Here is a 20,598-nt window from a genome sequence, read left to right as displayed (position 1 = left end):
AAAATCAAACACCGACTCAATATTAGGATATTTGTTTTAGATTATGATAATCCTATAAAAAGCAAATCAAAATAAATTATGAAACTTAATTTTTAATCAATTCAATATTGGAGGAAGAAAATGAAAAAAAAATAAGTTAAAAATATTAACTCGAGTTAACCTAACAAACTCATAACTTGAATCATGGACTCCATTGAATTTAATAATTTTAGTTAACCTGTCAAACTTATATATAACCTGGAGTCATAATTCAATCGAGTTTAATAATTTTATTTTTTAAAACTATATTTTATTTAATAATACAACATAAAAAATAAACATTCATAAAACTAAGAATCGATACAATGTTCAGACGCTTTGTAAATTACAAGCATCGTGTTCAAAACAAAAATCAGTCATGAATTTAAAAGCAAATTAAAAAATAAAACCATTAAAACAACTCTAAGTATTTTATATATGATTGAAAATAACAACAAAACAAGAAATAATTATGAATTGTTACAATAAAAATATATAGATGTACAATAGGTTTTTTTGTTTTATTTTTATTTTAACGGTGCACATCTTATGATGTAGAAATAAATGGCGTTATTCTGCCTCAACTTTCTCAAAGATGCTTTTGTCCTCTCAAAAAAGAATCCAAAGAGATTGACACCACCAACACAATTGATGAAAGAATATGATGCTCGTTGAAAAATATGAATAAAATGAGTACAATTATTAGTAATTAATATCTCCACAACCGTCTAACATATAATTTTTATGATTTTATGATAGCATTTGTTCATCCACAAAAATATAATATGGAAAGCCTTGTTTATTAAATATAATATTATTGTAGTTTGTGGTAATATATTTACCATTCTTAAATTTATTTCTTGTTTTGTTGTCATATACAATTAATAAGTTAAGAGTGTAAAGACAATATTCTCGCGATACGATAGAGAAATATTAAAAAAATTACTAATATTTCTTTGACAAATGATATTTTTTAGGTATTTAAATTTCTTGTATGATTTAAAATTCTATCATAAATATATATCATATAACTCTATTTTAATATAATAAAAAATAAAAACTCAGTATTTCTACTAAATCAAGCACATTATTTTATCATGTTAAATCTTGTATTTTTTTTAATTTTTTTTTTACTATTATACTCATCAATAATTATTACAAATTTGTCATTATTAGATATGAAGAGGCCGGTGCAAAGAAATATGTCGTGGACGACAAATCCATTGACCAAGCTAGAAACTTCATGATGATTGTTGGAGAGTTAAGATTTATGGCTCCATTGACGAACTACCACCTACCTAGAAGTAGCTTCAAAGGAACATTCCTTGTATTTTCTTGAAGGCACTCATTCCTAGTATTTTCTTTCAAGGAAGAGACTAATCTCATGTTTGAGATTGTGGTTTCAATATAAGGTGTGGTTAAAATATAATTTTTTTTTTGTTTTTTTGAATTATTTAGATATATTGATATTAAAAATAAATTTTAAAAAATAAAACATATTATTTTGATATATATTTTAAAAAATAATTATTACCACACTCTTAAATATCCTTTAAAAAACAAGATGGTATTATTGTACAAGAGAGCCATGTACAACCTCCTACCACAAGTAAGGTAGATTTAATTTCTAAAAATAAAAGCTTATACTAAAAAATGATCCCTAAAAATGCTCGATGGAAGCTGAGAAAAAAACCATGAAAATAATTGATAGACCTCCAAAATATAACGTTGGAAAGGGAACCAAGCATAAATTTGAGGTAGATTCGCCACTCAATTCTCTATCATATAGGTGAAGTAGGAGTAATTATTTTTATTTGGGTTTAATTTTTATCAAAAAAAAATAACCAAATCAAAAAAATTAAAAAAAAAAACTCGAAACCGGTTCAAATCGACCGGTTTTGGTTCAGTTCGGTTTTTTGACAAAAACAAATTCAAACCGGTTAGGCTCGGTTTTTTTGGTTTGACTCGGTTTTTTTCTGGGTTTTTTTCGGTTTGGGTTCGGTTCGGTTTTTTCAGTTTCAGGCTTATAAACCCGAAACCGAACCGGTTAGCTTTTTCAAAATTTTAATCTGTTTTTTTTTACGGTTCTGTTTTTTCGATTATTTTTTTCCGGTTTTCTTGGTTTTTCGGTTTTTTTTCATACCCTAATGAAAAGTAAGAAAAACCTACACTGGTCCAAAGAGCTATGGATTTATCATTCATTCATGGAGGTCTCAAACCCTAGATCTATACTCGACTTTGATGCACATGGATTCGATTTAATTAATTATAAGACAACGCAAATCATGAATAAATTAAACATACGAAGAGGACATATCACACAGCTATATAAAAATCAAAACAAAGTCAACTTCATACACATAAAAAATAAAAGAGAAAAAAAAGAGAAAAATACCAGCATATTACTAGCATCATTATGGATCAAAGATATATGTATATATGTGTTTTTACTATTTTTTTTCTAAAATTCCATAAAAGAGAGATCCATATATTCATATCAATTCATCCAATTACATATTACCCAGATCAAGTTTAAACCAAACTGACCTTATATATTGATTTATATTAGATCCCAAGAAATCAAAGCTTGGATAATAACCCTAATATTTAAATAAAAATACTCTATAATATTATGAGATTTTCCCGGTGTTGTATAAAATTAAATCAAAGCTTGAATAATCACCCCAATATTAGAATAAATCTATTCAACAAAATATCATCATGAAAAATTAATCATCATAGATTTAAATAAATGTTGATCAGATTTTAGAAATCATTAAAAACTGCAGTAATTATTAATTTTTAAAATGTTTTTCATTTATAATTTTTTTAATTTTTTAAAATTTATTTTTCATATCAACATATCAAAACAATTTAAAAACACTAAAAAACCTAATTCAAAGTACAAAAATTTAAATTTTAATGAAAAATATATTAGGCAGCAACCTCAAACAAACAAACAGGATCTTAATCATGAGAGAGATGTTAATACTGTTTTTGTTTTAATTTTTCTTGGAAGTTATTGAGCCCGCAACAGCCTGTGTTCGCTTCTCTCAAGAATGTTACTGCTATGTGATCGTTCGAATACATTAATGACGCATAAAGACAATGCAGAGCAAGCAGCTATTTGGAGTTCATGGTCTACATCATTACAGCAAACTATAATTTAAGGCCAGTGAAATTCAAAAACATTATCCTTTCCCTCGATACTCTTTAAAAATAGTGTAAAATTTAATGCATTAAAATGAAAACTTCTGATCCTGAATCCAGACAGGAGAGGGAATGGGAAGAGGACCACTTGTGATCGACAGTCAAGGTTTATCCATCCAGGACCAAGCTGGCTCGTTGGCCACACATCTAGCTTTGGTCTTTTTCTTCCCGATAACAACTAACATCTCACAAGAGTCTTTCTTCCTTTCTCTCCATTGCTATCTATGGACACTTACCTAAACCACCATCTTTGAACAGCAGAGAGTGGAGTGTTCAAGAATGGGCAGTAACGGTGGATAAGCGGATTGACGATCCTTCCAATCTTTGCCCACACGCTCTGATGGTAACCAGCAGTCACAGGGGCATTATACATGAGCTTCAATAGCTGTCAGAAAAATTTCAAAAACAAGAAAGAAAGGCTTAGTTAGGTCATGTTTCTAAAATATTTTAGAACCCAGGATGAGGTTCTCCGTAGTGAAATAATGTACCCAAAGGAAAACGTCAGTTTACTATCTTAGCTGTAAGCAAGCATATGTCATCAACTAAACACAACAAAGAAAATTTAAGTGTCCCGTGAAAATCAAAGAACAGTTGGAATGTCACCACATTCTAACAACCACCAAGGACATGTTTAGGAGCAGAACCTAATAGTAGTAGCCCTTCCTGAAAACAAACTCTCACATGTTTTTGGTGTCATTTTCTTCATTTGATCAGTACACAACGACATAATTGTACCATCAATTTCTCATAGTTTGCTTCAATCATTTTGGCTTTTGCAGGATCAACAATTTTCAAGCTGGCTCCAAGTTCTTTAGTGGTAATTCAATTTCATATGTCCACACCTTCAGAATCCCATGAAATTTCCATGAATTATATAGGAGGAACACATTTGCCTAAGTATATGCGTTAATATTCTCTGTCTTCTAGCCTTCATTTCTTAAACTGCACTACTACAAGGTACTTATATTAGTACACTCACTTTTCAAAAGATCAATTTTTCCATCAAAACTTTGATTCAGTTTAAATGGATGAGCTCTGATTGTTTCCTTGCTTCCCCAACAAGAATGTCGGGACAATAAGCATGTCCTATTTAGACCCCCCCACCCACCCCCACCAAAAAAAAACAAGAAGAAAAAGGAACGGAAAGGGAAAAGGGGAGTTTGTGTACATTCAACAATAAAATTCATTCAGCACTGTCAAAAAACCATCTCAACCCAAAAATTTAAGCTATCAGGTAAGGTCGCAAGATATGATTTGTATTATTCTCTAACACACCCCCTCAAGTAAAAGCTTTTTGGAGTTGAAACTTATATAGATCCACTACTGTCTTGTGCTTAATTTTATCAAATAGAATAGGAGTGGTGAGATTCAAACTCGTGAACGAGACTCTGATACATTGTTAAAGAATCATCTCAACCCAAAACCTTAAGTTATTATAAAAAAACCCCAAAATGTAATTTATATTATTCTCTAAGATCAGAAAGTAATTTACCTGCCAATACATGAATGTTTGTATTATGTTGCGTTGCCACCTGCATACATCAAACCATGATTATAATTCCAAAAAGATAGAGGGTCAGATAAAAAAGAAAGGAATAGGTTTACCTTTAACAACTTATAATTCCAAAAGGATAGAAGGTCAGATAAAAAAGAAAGGAATAGGTTTAACTTTAACAACTTACGACAACAGGGAAATAATTAAGAGGAAGCCAAGTGCAATTTCGGAATGAGAGGACAGAATGTTGAGGGTAGTTGTGTTGGACTCCACCCATACACAAGGGTCTTCAAGGTACTTCCTACATAACCAAATACAAGCTTTTTAAGAATAGAAAAAAGAAGAATTACAAGATGGATGCTACAACTTCATTAGTTAAGAAAACAATCTAAAAATGAAACAACAGTAACACTAAATCAACTCCAGTCGAATACCAAGGACAAACTATAAAAACTTGTGCGAGTCAAACTACTGAAACTAAATATTGCATTAATTTAAGTGAAAATATGTTACTTCTCTACCTGTACAAGGTGGAACGACTGAAATTAGACCTCAAGAATTTGGCAACATGCTCCAGTGATCGGCACAAAATTGGAATTAAAGCAACTGCAAAAAAGGTCAACATCAATATTCCACATAACACTGAAACCAAAATAACTGGCCAATTAATGGAATTCAGAATCAGAAAATTACTACTGAGAAAATAGAAAATCAGAATAAAAAAATTAGAAGCCAATTAATGCTCACATCTGAGGCAAAGATGTGAAGTGACAAATGTAAGGCAGTAGATGACGTAGATAAAATCTTTGGTCGCAATTATTGACTGCAAGTAAGCTTGAATACCCTGCAAGTTCCATGCTCTGGGTCTCTACAAAAGACAAAACCCTAGTTAATGATGAATAACAGCAACTGTAATAACAGGAAGATAAGACTGAAAAATATGAGTTATAGGATAGGAAGGGGAAAAAAGAAACTGAAGCATATGTATTTTTGGTTACCCCATGTAGTGCGTATAAGGAATACAGAGATGAGCATGCAGTGCCCATAAATGACAGCCGAGATGCCCTACTTGAAAGATTTTTAGGTACGAGGGGAATAATTGCAAGCACAGCCACAATGAAAACCTGCAGGCAAGGATGGAAGCATATTAAGAGAAACATGTATTGAGTTGAAAGTACAATAGGGGTAAGAGATAGCCCAAATTACAAGGAGGGCTATTCAAGATGTTGATTTCCTATGGTCAAAACTTTTAGGTGAGAATTTTTAGTTCTCTAACACCAAGTGGTAGTTTATATTGGAAACTTAAAACCTATTCTCAAGAAAAAGAAAATAAATAAATAAATAAATAGCTATAGGTTTAAAGAAGAATAACCTATTAACCCCAACCCTTCTCTGGATGGGATACAAGAACCAGAACCAGAACCAGAACCCCCTTCAGTTCTCTTATCTCATTCTTATTTTCTGCATGGGATATTTCTTTTTTTTTTAAAAAAAAAAAAGCAGAAGAGAAAACCTAACAAATCTTACCACACCTGAAACAGGCTCTGAAATACGCGAAATTAAAATCAAAACATCCTAAAATGTTCTCTTGAAATTTAATCAGGACAGCCACATGGAGCCCTTCAGAAGTCAAGAGTGTTTTCTGATTATATCCAACTAGACTAAAAAAGATTTGATTCATCTAAATTAGGTCTATTTAATTTTACAAGCCAAGAGAATTGTTGAGTTTCCAGGTTTGTAGGTACAGGATGAATGTTTATCAGAGACTCATAAATTGAATGCGTTCATATTTTTGGGATTTTGACCAAACTTCATACAGGCTTCAGAGTTAAGATTAAATGACACTTATAAGATGCATCCATATAATGCTTTAATCCAAAAACAGGAATAGTTACACAAAGTTTAAGAAAATTCATGGCCCTAACCTAAGAGCAAAGCTGTCAGGACCATGACTGCAATGCCTGAGAAATGCGGATGGAAAACTCCGAAATTTCTATACTTTTCTTAATTCTACCAGGAAACCAACTCAATCTAATTTTTTATTTTATCAACCCTGAAATGCTATGTTCAAAAGGCCTAGGAGGTGGGAAGAGGCAAGGCCTAGGAGGTGGGAAGAGGCAGAAGGACGGTGGGTGGAGAAGGAAGTAGCTAATCATGTACAATGAGGAGCTCTTATAGTCAGAACCAGCTTTTGACCAATCTGACAAACATGAAATTTGAAATTACATCTGATGAGAGCTGCTCCATTATAACGAGTGTCTATCCAAAATTGATGTCCCATCTGATCAAAACTTTACTAGTAATTCAAGGAGTTCAACTACCAACCTAAATAAGAACAGACACGTGGAAATCAAAATTGAGGTTTCATCTAAGTTCTATGAGAACTTGGGAATTCAAAGAGAATGATTTGGATATTGGTAAAGTCTAAACAGGTAAAAGAAGAACAGCTTATGCACAAACAATCAGCTGAATATGTTGACCATCTAGTTTACCATTGCTAACAGGCTAGAGAATTTTGTAAAGTCATGAATGGAGCCGTGAGCTTTACTTGGGTAGTGGAAATGATTACCCAGTGTATGATCAATACAGAAGAAGTCATATTTTTGGCTACATCTACAGTAAAAAAAATTGAACTTGCTGAAGGGGATAAAGATAGCATTTCAAGGAGAACAATCATCTCTCACCTCCATTGACTTCTATATAATTAATATGCTAGATAGTCTCGGGTCAATAAAGCAGATTTTCTAAACTTTTCTGATCATTTAGTTTACATGTAGAGAAAAAGTACAGAATATAGATGAAGTTTTATAAGTTTTTTCTCATTCCTTGTGGAAAAAGTCAGCAACTCGTAAAAAGGTAAAAAATTGACAGTCTATAAACATCTAGAAATATGTAGCACACTTGCCAAAGTATTTCCAGAAAAGATTACACATGCAAACATATGAAGGAAAAGAATACCCTACCCAAGCATTGATAGAAAATTGTATGGTTTGTCGATCCCAGCGAACAGGGCTTGGATTTTGACCTGCAGTAGCTGATGGCCCAGAGGTTCTAGTAGTTGACCCTGCAGGAGAAATAGTTTGGTACAACTACTCAATCATATGGAAGAAGCAAAATGACAGAACAATAACAAGAAATTGAACTCAACTTTTATTACATATGCAGACAATGGGATCCATGTGACTATATTTTAATCAATTAAATAACTGGAGCAGAGCGTCAGACCTGTATTGCGTGGTCGAGGCTGGTCATTTGAAGGGGCTGATGATGAAGAGGATGAACCAGATGACTTTGTCGACTGAGATGAACCATTTGTAGACATTGCCTCCACCACTAGATCAGGGTCCTGCCAATTAAATGTGTACAAAGATTATGAGCACAGCATATAAATATGCAGCACCTCTTAAGAATTACTTCCCCAAGAAAACCAACAATCACACTAAGTGACAATGCAAGCACAAATGAAAACAGCAAAATGAAAAGGCAAAAAAAATCATCATTTGGCATGTATATGCGAGTAGTTAGTCATACGGACACGATATAAAATGTTAAAAGAAACATTGCAAATGTCATCAAATGACTAAGCAATACTCTATCCATCGTATCACAAAATCCCAATTGCAGAAACAAGTGCATTATTCAATTAAACCCACATATTATACAATACTAAAGAATTCAAAACCAAAATTCCAAACATTGCCGAAAACCCACTGATAATTTCAACCAAGATTCAAACTTCAATTATTTGTTCTGGCTTCTAGACAAATCAAGAATCAAGAAACTAGAACTGTCAATAACAGTACCAAACCTTATATTAGAAAAATAAAAAGAAAATCTGGGATTCAATCAAAATACTACATACATGCAAAAGTAATCAAATTGTAAGTAAGATTCTAAATCCTAAAAAACCGAGACCCATTTAAAATTAATCCGGAAAAACCCAAGAGTCAAGAACCAAAAGCAAATCAAAGTGAGAAAGAAAGATATGGTGTACGGACGATGTAGCGTTGGTAGAATTTGCGCTTGAAGTGATCGATGACATCAGAGCGAGAAGCCAGGTGAGGAGGGATGAGGATGTTGGACCAGTACTCAGCCCATCTAGGGTCGTTCTCGTAATCAAAAGCAGCCGCTGCTATCCTCTTAAGCTTCTGTGGATCCTCCCTTTCTTCTCCCATTTGTTTTTGCTAGCAGTATCTGATCTCTCTCCGGAGGATGAATAAACTTGCGAGGTTGAAAACTTTCTACACTCGACACAAATGATACAATTGGACACAATATAGTATAGTCAATGGATTTTTATTTTATTTTTATTTTACAAATGAGTGACATTTTACATTGACCTAAACCCGTTCACGACACAGTTTAAAATTTAAGTTACTGGATGAGAGGGTTAATTTTATTTTTAAAAAATTATTTTATTTTAAAAAATTAATTAGGTTTCACCAAATTTTGACCGTTAGGTTGAGTTTTAGGAATATGAGAATGGGCACATATTGGCAAATTTGATAATATTAGGGTTGTATCAACATTCTATATTTAAATTAATGACCGTCATATGAAAAAATATATCAATCTAAATCTATTACAAAAATTTGTGTTAATCTTGTAATTCCACACCTATATGTTAAATATAATTAGCTCAATTACTTACTTATTTAGTCGAAATAAAATGAATTTATAATAAGTTAGAAAATTATGATAATAAGTTTGAATTTTGGGTCATTATGTTTTTTATTAAAAAATAAATATATAATGAAAGACAGTATTTAAGAGAATTTTAAGTTTATATATTCACTTCAGAATAGAAAAGTAAGCTGTTTTTTTTTTTAAGAATAAAAAGAAGTTGATATTTGCATAAGTTAGGATTGATTTTTATATGATAGTTCTGAATTTTTATCTTTTGTTTGTGTGGGACTGACTTTTAGAAATATAGTAAAAGAAAAGGTTATGATTCAATAACTATAAGTTCAGTTAAATACTGAACCTAAACATATATCGTTAGACCCACCATCTCCTGACTCAGCCAAGCCTTCAACCTAAACAAGCATGAGTTTAATGAGCTGCTAAACTCATCATCTCTCATTGTCTATGAGTCTACAATCTACCTGACTCACCAATGCTAGGCCTATGCTCTCTTTAACTTCAAAGAAATCTCAAGTTCCCTAATGGGATCATGGGTTAGAAATATTTTATTCAGACAAATTAGAGATATTTTTATCCTAATGAATCAAAGATATTCTACTTGACAAGACAAGAATTTCTTATCCTGATACATAAGAGATTTTATCTTGACAAAATGAATATATTTTGCTAGTACGCTGACTTTTCCTTTTTAAACGGAGAAAGGGACCTCAGAATGGATATAAAGATAGGAAAACGATAACCTTCAAGGAGAGAGTTTTTTCTTATCTCTATTTTTCATATAATGGCATATCTATTCTAAAAAGCCATTTTCTTTCTAAAAAAAACTATAATGGATCTCTCTCTCTTAACCGACACTAATTTAATCGTTGGAGAGTCTTATCACAAGCTTCAATGTGGCCTTTAAGCTCATAGGATAATATCATATTTCATCATTATGTTAGTAAACTTTAAATAAGGTTAAAAAATGAATCAAATTTATTTTTTTTAGTCCTTGGAGATAGTAAAATAAGAATCTTTAATGTCTTATTATCAATTTTGGATTTTTTGTTAAACATCGTTGCTCCCAGGTTTATAATCTTATAGTATTAGACTAGGTTAAAGGGTTTTACTAAATTGAGATTTCAATTAAAAAAAGAATTAATGCAAAAAAAATGTTCTAGCCATAAAGAGTTATTTGATATTATTATTAAAACGCGGTTCAACAATTAAATCTTAAATCATTCAGACCTGACTCCTTATCTAGCTAAGGGTTAACACTAAACCATATAAGAGTTGTCTAGATGTTATTCAATCGACTTGGAGGGTCCAAATGCAACCTTAACGACTAGTAAAAAGTATAATTTTATTTTTTAAAAAAAATCAAGATGACCTTTTTTTTTATATTGAGACGACGACATATTGAATTGACCTAGGCTTCGCGATTAAACCCATCAAATCCATGATCTAGGTGATAGACTCTACTGGATTTAATAATTATTTTTTAAATTATTTTTTTATTTAATTATAAGATAAAAAAATATACGCTCAGAAAACCGAGCATAAACTAAGCACAAATCAAATGTTTGTATGTTTATTTGAAATTACGATAACCTTGTAAAAGCAAATCAAAATAATTTATAAAGATAAATTCAGAATCAAGCAAATATCAAATAATAAAATTAAAAAAATGACATAAATGAAAGGAAAACAAACGGGGGAAAATGCAAAAAAAAAAAAAAAAAAACCTAATTCATTGTTCATATGAACAGTGCATGCACTCTAAATCTTTTATAGTTATATTAGTATACAGGTCCACGCTACGCTACAGATCGAATTAAATTTTTTTAACATAATAAAAAATATCCAAGATGTAGAGAAGTAATTTGCATTTTTGTTAAACATGATCTAGCAGGTCAACCTTAAAACCTCTTGATTTAACTCCTTTTCTAGCCCAGTTTTAAAATTAAATACTATGGGCAAGTTGACTTAGCCCATCCAATGGCATCATGGTTAACCTATAAAAGAAGTTTGATGATGAAATTGACATAAAAAATCTCTCGACTAAAATTTTTACCTAACTCGAGTTTAAAATTAAACCTTGTGTGAGTTGCTCTGACGCGACTCAATCGACTTGGTTAGTTCAAAGGCAACCTGGCCAAACAATAAAAAAAAAATGATGATGAAATTGAAAGAAAAAAATGATGAAATTAAAAAAAAATCTCTCAACTCAATTCCTTGCTTAGATCGGATTTAAAATTAAACCACATGAGAGTTTTCTCAACGTGATCCAGCCAACTAAACTTATTCAAAGACAACTCAAACAATTATTAAGAAAAATCTGGGGATGAATTTGAGAAAAAAATGACAAAATTGATATAAAAAAAGTGGAATGAAAAAAAAAGCAACTAAAAAAGAAAAGGAGGAGTTTCACTGTTTATGTGAATAGTAAAACTCCATATTCATTTCCAAGTGTTTTAGTATAGAAGTGGTAATATAGTAATACTTTTTCTTACTCTTTCACAACTACTCTTAATGAAATAATATACGGTGAATGTTATATTATTTATTTAACTAAATGATATTATACATTAGTAATTTACATGTAAGACAACAAAAGTCTTAGGCTATGTTTGTTTTATGAAAAAATATTTTTTTGAAAAATAAGTTATTTTTCATTCTTTCGATGTATCAATGAAAATATTTTTTTGAAAAATAAGTTATTTTACATTTCATGATTTTTGAATGATGATAATAAGATAAGAAAAGTTGAATATTTGTAATAAAGAAAATGATAGTGGTTGTGTTGATGTTAGTTACAATAATAACAAAAAAATTTATGGTGCTCAAGTTATAACTAGTGGCATCCTATTAGTTACTTAATGGTTTCAACTTTAAAGAAATAAATAGATATAAGTAGGAGAGAGAAATCATAGATGGAGATATTCTTATTATTTTTTGTAGGTCATGGGTTTGATTCTCTCTCACTCACTTGTGTTTTTCTTTTTCTTCAAAGTGAATCACATTGAGTAACTAATATAATATCACTAGTTACAGCATGAGCACCATAAACTTTTTCTAATAATAACATTAGCTATGCTGGTAGTGTTTGTGATAGTAATAATATTGGTTATGATAGTTGTAATTGTAATAAGATAGTGGTTATTGTGGTAGTAGTGATGATAACTACACTTATGAAATGATAATTGTTTTTATAAGAAGATAGTGATGTTAGTGATAAAGATAATGACGGTGGGGTGACATCGTGTGGTTGTTGTTGTGGTGATGAAGCTTTTAGAAGGTTATCGTGGATGGTGATAAAATGATGGTTATATTAGTAATAAGATAGTGGTTGTGGTGAAAGCCGATGGGACTAGACAGTGATTATGATAGTAATTATGAAGATAATTCTAGTTATAAAGGGTTATGGTGGAATGATGATGAAGTGTTAGTTGTATTATAACAAGATCGTGACTAGATTATAGTAGTAAGGTGATAATGGTTATATTGTTTTTTTTTTTTATATGGTTGTAACCATAGTAGTGATGCAATAATAATTGTTGTGCTAGCAACGGTGATATAATGATAATAATAACGATGGTGTTAATGAATACTATAAATTAATAATTATATTTTAGTATTTATTTCCCATTGAAAAAGAATAATTTTTTTAAAAATATCAACATACTTTTTAAAATCTTATACTCAAATAAAGAAGCATAATTGATTAATGCCTTCACAAGATAACAATTTAATCAACACAAGATAGAGGTTTTTATGTTAATGGGATACGATTCCACCGAGTGAAGTATTATTCCATTTGAGAGGGAAATCTCTGTGATTATATTATATATCCTGGAGATGTTTGGAGCCTCTAAAGGGAGTCAGGTGAAATTTTTCCACGATTACCCCATTTAGGGGCAAGGGTATATGAATCTCTGATGCTAATGTTCCAAAAAAAAAAAAAAAAAAACTATTCTTTATCATGATAAGAGATTGCAGAAAGTTCTATATGGGACATAAATATCTTTGTTCTGTTGCTGCTCTGAGAATCTGACAGCTGACTATATTTGTTAGTTTTGGTTTTCCTAAAGCCGAATTGTTTCCTGTCTGTCAATGTCGCTGCCATGATAAAAACTTCATTTCTGGGGTGTGAAAAGTGTTCTTAAGAGCTGTAAATCAAGCAGGGTGGTAACGGATCAAAATGGACTTGGCTCAGATCAACTTCCTCGGCTGTTATGCCATCAGCATGAAATGATCTTTACTTGTTACTTTCCCTGTAGTTTAAGATAGGGTGTGTTAGAGAATAATATAAATTATATTCTGGGACCTCACCTAAAAGCTTAAGCTTTTGGGTTGAGAAGGTTCTTTGATATGGTATCAGAGCCTTGATGACCAAGCGGTCACGGGTTCGAATCTCACCATCCTCATTTATTTGATAAAAAATTAAACACAAGGTAATGTGGGTCTGTGCAAGTTTCAAGCCCAAAGGGCTTTCACTTGAGGGGGTGTGTTAGAGAATAATATAAATTATATTCTGGGACCTCACCTAAAAGCTTAAGCTTTTGGGTTGAGATGGTTCTTTAATAGGGTGGTTCGTCATTCTTGTAAGTGATTATTTAAGCGACCCCCCCCCCCCCCCCCTGTTTCTTTCCGAAGCAAAGAGTTTTTCCGTGAGAACCCATTGGAGACCAGACCATTCTTGAGACTTAATGGTTGGTAAAAACTAACAGCAGCCATTAGCTTTTATTCTAATTCAATTTCTTGCTCACTTTTCAATTGCTTTGGTGGTCAGCTTCCACCATACGTTGATGAGAAATACAAGAATGGTTGCAGTCTCCTGCACGACTTGAAAGCTAATTAACTTTGATCAACAATCCCCCATCCCAATAAGAGATGTGTATATAGGGAATGCTGAACTTCTGTTTCATTGATTGCAAGACATTTGAGATGCCTGATATAACAATCTGGCAAGCTTTGAATTACTTAGATTGCTGTGTATTTCTTCTGATAAGATTCCACTTCTTCCTCCTGACACCAGACCTTGAATATTCAATTCATTTTCAAGTTGAATGGCTTCATCCAATCTCTGTACTACTCTTTCATAGCATATATATCGTCCACAAGCTCCATTATCCATAGCTTCATAAACATGGACATGTGCTTCCGCCACCTTCCTCACATCTGATATTCCTAGGAGGCCCTGTCGTAGCATGATTGGACCACCTATCCATGAGATCTTATATGTTAAGTTTCAGTTGTAGTGAACAAAATCCAATCATTTCTTTTGGATTCTCTAGATGTTCCATTATTGCCTAGTTGTTATGTTCTAAATACAAGTATAAGTGTGATTCAGAGACAAACTTGAAAAACTGGAACTTCTTCTCAGAATCTTGGATTCGAACTCAAACCAAGTGGAACAAAAATGGATTAAATGTTGTTATTACCTTTAAGATATGGTATAGAGGTTTCTTTGTGAGCATGGGGGAACGATGTAGCTATGAGAAGGCCAGGACAAACAGTTACGAGTCTCACTTTCAATTCTTTTGACTTCCTCCAAGCAATCTCTTCTGCTCTCACCTTACCCAAAGCAAGCCAAAGCTGTTTTACATATTGAAAATCCATGGAGAATGAATACTTCACTTTTTAATCAAGTACCAAAATAATGGTTTAAATGGTCCTACCAAGAAAATTCCTACAGAAACGATTTATGCAACAGGTTTGAGTACCTTATTTTCTCTGCAAAATTCTTCACTGCTCCAACAACTCTCATCAACAACCCTGTCCAAATTGGAAGAAGTCCAGATGGAAGCAAGAAGAGAAGAAGTGAAGATACATCTCCTTATGTATGCTGCCCTACTACATGCCTCAATAACATTCCTTGCGCCTTCAGTTTCAAGGAATGCCATTTGTTCCTGCAAATTATAACGCGAACAGCATTTGAGTGATCTGGGATTTTTCTAATTATACTATGTTTGAAAAGCATTTGGATTTTTAACATTTTTTTTTGTGCCTGCAAAGTTCACAAATCACACCTAAAAACTTCAAATTCCCTGCATGATTAACATTAAAACTTGTTCCTGCACTATGATACTGCAGTAACTTACTGAATAACCTGAGATCCCGTGTGGATCAACAAAGGAAGAGGTGTGAAAAACTGCATGACAACCTCTAAATGCATCACAAAGACTTTCCAAATCTTTCATCTTTGCCACTACAACACTCTCTAGTTTATTCATGTCGTCTTCTTTCATCTGCCCTTTCAAGTCCTCAAAATCCACTGCTAACAGAAAACCAACCATGGTCAACAAACACAGAGTTAGTACTATCTGGTGGAAAACTACAAGCTAGGCTGCTGATCCAACCAAATCCTTCTCAGCTCTGACATATAAAGGAAGAACCCAAGAAAACGAACTCTTCTACAATCCATTTCCCTACAAGTGCAGTTATTTTCCCCCCAGAAACTGTATATATATATACTTACTCACCTTGGTTTTGGATAGTGACTCGAACAAGGTAGCCACGAGAAAGGAGCTCCTTGACTATATGAGAACCCAAGAACGAGTTCCCATCAGTTACACAGACCAGTTTATTCTCTCTTGCATTCAAGCAAGAACTGAATTTCCCCCCAACATAGGGCTTCCCCTTGTCCCAGCAGAAAGCCGGCACAGGTGAAGGTCTTGATAAAAGCAGCACTTCGTCTTCCATCATTCTCCCTCTGTTTCTGTCTAGATCTCTCTAATGTGCATGGCATTTAAAGGAAGAGGACTGGCAGCTGGCTATAAAAATGCTCGAAGCGGTAGATGGGAACATTAGCTGTATGGAACACAAGACACCACGAGGGTGGTAAGTATAGTCTTTGGCTCGAAATGAAGACCGAAATTTCCGTTATGTCAGAAGCCCGGATGCTGTCAAGTCAAGATCCAAGGTCATTCATGAATTATTATTATTATTATTATTATTATTATTGAATACTCTAAAAGGCGTGAGATATTCACGGTAGCAGTAGGTTTTTTTTTTTACATGTTTTTTTTTGCTTTTTTTTTTTATTCAAAATTGATTTCTTCTTCTTTTTTTTGTTTTTTTTTTTTAAAAAAATTTTTGTTTCAAAATTATCTTTGCTAATTTTTTTAAATATTGAGCTGGCTGAAAATTTAACTATGTAGTTTTTTTCTTTAAAACATTGTGGATTGATATAATATTCTCATACATTGTTTTCTTTTTTTTTTTAATGATTTCTTTATTTATTTTTTTTCAAAATGGTCTTTGTAGATTTTATTTTTTTATATTAAGTTGGTTGAGAATTTAGCTTTGTAGTTTTTTTTTTAAAAAAAAAACAATATGGATTGCTACAGTGTTTCCCCTACATAGTCTTTGTTTTGCTGCAGTGTTTCCCATATATTTTTTTAAAAAATTATCTTTATCGAATTTATTTTTTCAATATTGAGCTGGCTGATAGCTTTAGCTTTCCCCATATGTTTTTTTTTTTCCAAAATTGTCATTTTTTACATATTTTCTTTTTTTTTGTTTTGTTTTTTTCAGAATTATTTTTTTTTATTTTATTTTTTTACTATTGAGCTGGTTGAAAATTTAGTTTTTTTGTCTTTTTCTTTAAAACACTATAGCTTTCCCCACGTGGTTTTTTTTTTCGCTTTTGTTTTCTTTTTTGTACATTTTTTTTCATTTCTTTTACCCAAAATTGACTTTTTTTTTTTTTAGATAGCCTTTGTCGGTTTTTTTTATATACTGAGCTGGTTGAGACATTAGCTTTGTAGCTTTAAAAAAAAAATACTATGGATTACTACAGTGTTTCCCTTACATGGTTTTTGTTTTGCTACAGTGTTTCCCCCACATGTTTTTTCTTTAAAATTATCTTTGTTAAATTTATTTTTTTAATATTGAGTTGGTTGAGAATTTAGCTTTAGCTTTAGCTTTTCCCACTTTTTTTTTTCATTTTTTTAAATTTTCCCCACGTTTTTTCATTATAATTATAATAATTATTATTATTATATTGTATTATATTATATAACTGTTTTTTTCTTTTGTTTTTTCTTTTTATTTTTTTTTAATGAATTTTTTTTGTTTGATTTAGTTTGTTAATGTTAATTTTTTTTTATTTAGTTATCAAATTTTCATGATACGAATCTCGGGTTTGATGGGTTAACCTGATTTGACGAGTTATTTTTTTTCATTTAGTTTAGTTTGTTAAAGTTAATTTTCTTTCTATTTAATTATCAGACTTTCATACTTTCATGACACGTATCCTGGGCTTGACGGGTTAACTTGGTTTGATGGGTTAACCCGGTTAATTCTAGGTAAACCCGTCATTTTTTTTCTATTTAGTTATTAAACTTTCATGACGCAAATCTCAGGTTTTACGGGATAACCTGGTTTAAAAGGTTGACCCAATTAATTCAATGTTTTTTTTTTCTTTTTTTTCATTAGTTTTTTCCTTCCTGTTGATTTTTTTTTTGTTTTTTTTTAATTAATCTATTTAATTATCACACTTTTATGACACGACCTTATAGCCAGACCCACATCCAGTATTCGTGGGTCCGGTGTTACAGCCAGACTCACTTAAACTTGAGTCATGTAAGTTTAATTTTATTATTAATATTATAAATATTACGCTTAGGTCAGGCGTTGCAGCCAAACCCAAGATTATTGGGTATAATTTTGCAGAAAAACCCAAGATTTTTATTTTTTTATTTTTTTTAATATGTTTTATGCAAAAAAAAATGAGTCGCGGCATCGCGCGGGTATCAAAGCTAGTTATTATTACTTCTCGTAGAAAATCATCTAGAATCTGTATATGAAGAGTTGAAGATGGCTTTGGTGTTCAATGAGCGACCAAACACTGCCATAACTTTAATTAACCATAAACATGACTTCGATTAAATTAAATCTATTGTTTTATAATTGAAATTAGCTAATATAAGCACATAACTAGTAAGAATTCTTATTTATATATTAAATCCGGTCCAGCCTATTTTTATTCTAGATCGAATTAAAAAAAATTAACTTATAGTTGTTCGAATGAGCTTTCATTTATTTTGTTAAAAAAATATACTAATTTTGATTTTTAAAAAAATTAATTTGAATTAATATACTCGATTTATGACCTTGTACGGGGCGGATATTATTAAAAAACTATGCTTTTCATGGTAAGAAGTTGACCAGGGAAGTTAACTCTTCCTCCAAACAATTTATTACATAGATCCAGCCCCAACCTATCACATTCTCTGTTTATTACACCTGTCCTGTTGGATTTGCTAACTAATTAGTTTTAATTAATATTTAGTAGTGTAATAAGTTTGTTTTTAAAGAATTTTTTATTTAAAATATATTAAAATAAAAAAAATTATTTTTTTAAAATTTATTTTTAGATTAGCACATCAAAATAATAAAAAATATAAAAATAATAATTTTAATCGCATGACCAAACTACTCTTAGAAGTTCAAGGTTTTTTTTTTATAAAAAATAGCATATATTAAAAAAAATCACAAAGTAGTATAGTTGAAAAAAATTGTAAAGTAGTAAACTGAAAATAATTAAAAAAAATTAAATTTTAATTAATTGTTCTATTTGGAGGAGCACAATCTACAAAAATTTTATTAGTTATACTCTTGATAGAGCAACTTAGTTATGCTACTCGTAAATGCCGAGTTAATTGGTTGTGTTGCAATTTTTTTCTCTCTTTCTCCTTCTCCCTCGCTAGACCAGCCATTTCCCCTTTTTCTCTACCGCTAGTTTTTGTCGCTTCATAGCCTTCTTCCACCGCAATATCATCGCCCCCTCCTTCTTCACCCACCGTCACCGTCACCATTCCCATCAGCTCCACCTTCAACAATTTCAAATTAGCACTTTTTATCATTTTTAATATTGTGAAATTTATTGTGTTTTAATGATTTGTTGGGTTTCATTTTGTTGTTATGTTAGGTTTAGTTAAATTTAGATCAATCTCAATCAGGTATAAATTGCATTATTGAACTGATAAATTACATCAATTGTGTACAAATGATAATTAATGAATTAGGTATTTGGTGATTATATTGGGGTTTATTTTGTTACGTTAGGGTTTAATTGAATTTAGATAAATCAAGCATAAATTATATCAATTAGGTATGAATTGCATTAATTGAGTGCATAAATTATATAGAAATTAGATGAACTAGACTACTAGTAATTGATAAGAAATGTCGAATTTTCGGGAGAATTGGGGTTAATTGATGATTTGTTTTTTTTTTAAATAAAATGCAAGGTAGTATAACTGGAAAAAAAATTACAAAGTAGTGCATAGAAATTAAAAAAATAAAACAGTATATTATACTTTTATTAATTGGACAACTAAGAGTAAAACAATCAACAAAAACTTTATTATTAAAATTCATAGGTTGTGTGAATAGGATAGGAGGAGAACTGCCGACCACTCTAAAATTTCCCCTCACTAGACTAGAAATTTTCCCTCTCCTTCACGCAGGTTTCCCTTGCCTCCTTCCACCACAAAAACGACACCCTCTTCTCCTTAGCCCACCGTCACCATTTCCGTCACCACCCCTTTAATGATTTTAATTTTTAAGTGACCACCCTATCTCATTCTTAATTTTGTGAGATTTGTTATGTTTTAGGGATTTGTTAGGTTAGGATTTAATTGAATTAGATCTTTTAGGTATAAACTAGATTTTTTTATGCCTCCAGGCATGTCAATTTTTTTCTAGCATAAAAAAAGATATTCAAACAGTGAAAACCTAAGTGAATCTGAATTAACTTGACTATATAGGGATCCGAGATAACCCAAAAAAAAAAAAAAAAAAAAAAGAAGAAAAAAGTTTAAGGTCTAATAGCGTAATATCAAAAGATAAAATAAAAAAAAATAAGATTAAATCGGGCTAATTTTTGAAACCAACAACTTTAGTAATGAAACTGAGATGATCTTATAGAATACCAAAACAAATCTTGAACAAATTTCTTAACCATTAAAAAAATAAAAAGAAAACAAATAATAATAAAAACAATGAGGACCAAACCTGGTGTAAAACTAATGAGAGAAAATAATAAGAGAATTAATCGAAAAATAAAGATAAAAAAGAGCAATTAAAAGAATGAGAACCATCATTGAAATAAAAAAACAAATGAAATAAAATTTCAAGGGACAAAATTAAAAAAGAAAAAAAATTAAGAAAATGATTAAAAAAGAGCAATTAAGAAAATGAGGACAAAATCTAGAAAAAAAAAAGAAAAAAAATAAAATATT

The 20,598-nt window shown here is 31.2% G+C and overlaps 2 protein-coding genes across 2 annotated transcripts; both read right to left on the bottom strand.

Moving 5' to 3' along the window:
- Positions 1 to 3,084: 3,084 nt before the first annotated feature.
- On the bottom strand, positions 3,085 to 9,003 carry LOC18107415 (uncharacterized). The gene is made up of 9 exons (XM_006373413.3): positions 8,722 to 9,003; positions 7,949 to 8,069; positions 7,687 to 7,787; positions 5,722 to 5,847; positions 5,471 to 5,591; positions 5,245 to 5,329; positions 4,911 to 5,024; positions 4,721 to 4,760; positions 3,085 to 3,613 (listed from the first exon to the last, which is right to left on the bottom strand). Exons 1-9 carry the CDS (start codon positions 8,896 to 8,898, stop codon positions 3,461 to 3,463), a joined length of 1,038 nt encoding a protein of 345 aa, XP_006373475.3. The 5' UTR covers positions 8,899 to 9,003; the 3' UTR covers positions 3,085 to 3,460.
- A 5,056-nt stretch (positions 9,004 to 14,059) lies between these two features.
- LOC18107416 (cinnamoyl-CoA reductase-like SNL6) lies at positions 14,060 to 16,112 on the bottom strand. The gene is given in 6 exon segments (XM_006373414.3): positions 14,060 to 14,569; positions 14,791 to 14,944; positions 15,073 to 15,258; positions 15,451 to 15,623; positions 15,832 to 16,043; positions 16,045 to 16,112. Coding segments are annotated over 6 exon segments (1,077 nt in total). The 5' UTR covers positions 16,098 to 16,112; the 3' UTR covers positions 14,060 to 14,270.
- Between the last annotated feature and the right edge of the window lie 4,486 nt (positions 16,113 to 20,598).

Source organism: Populus trichocarpa, chromosome 17 (genome assembly GCF_000002775.5).
Source record: "Populus trichocarpa isolate Nisqually-1 chromosome 17, P.trichocarpa_v4.1, whole genome shotgun sequence".
Lineage (NCBI taxonomy): Eukaryota > Viridiplantae > Streptophyta > Magnoliopsida > Malpighiales > Salicaceae > Populus > Populus trichocarpa.
The sequence above is the reverse complement of the archived record's forward strand: the minus strand, read 5'-3'. Positions and strand labels throughout refer to the sequence as shown.

Excerpts from the sequence above, each read along its gene's own strand:
- LOC18107415 (XM_006373413.3), bottom strand. The coding sequence starts at position 8,898 with ATGGGAGAAGAAAGGGAGGATCCACAGAAGCTTAAGAGGATAGCAGCG. Across the intron at positions 5,848-7,686 it reads AATTTTCTATCAATGCTTGG|GTTTTCATTGTGGCTGTGCT; the intron begins GTAGGGTATTCT and ends CCTTGCCTGCAG. Across the intron at positions 3,614-4,720 it reads AAACATTCATGTATTGGCAG|CTATTGAAGCTCATGTATAA; the intron begins GTAAATTACTTT and ends TTTTTCTGACAG.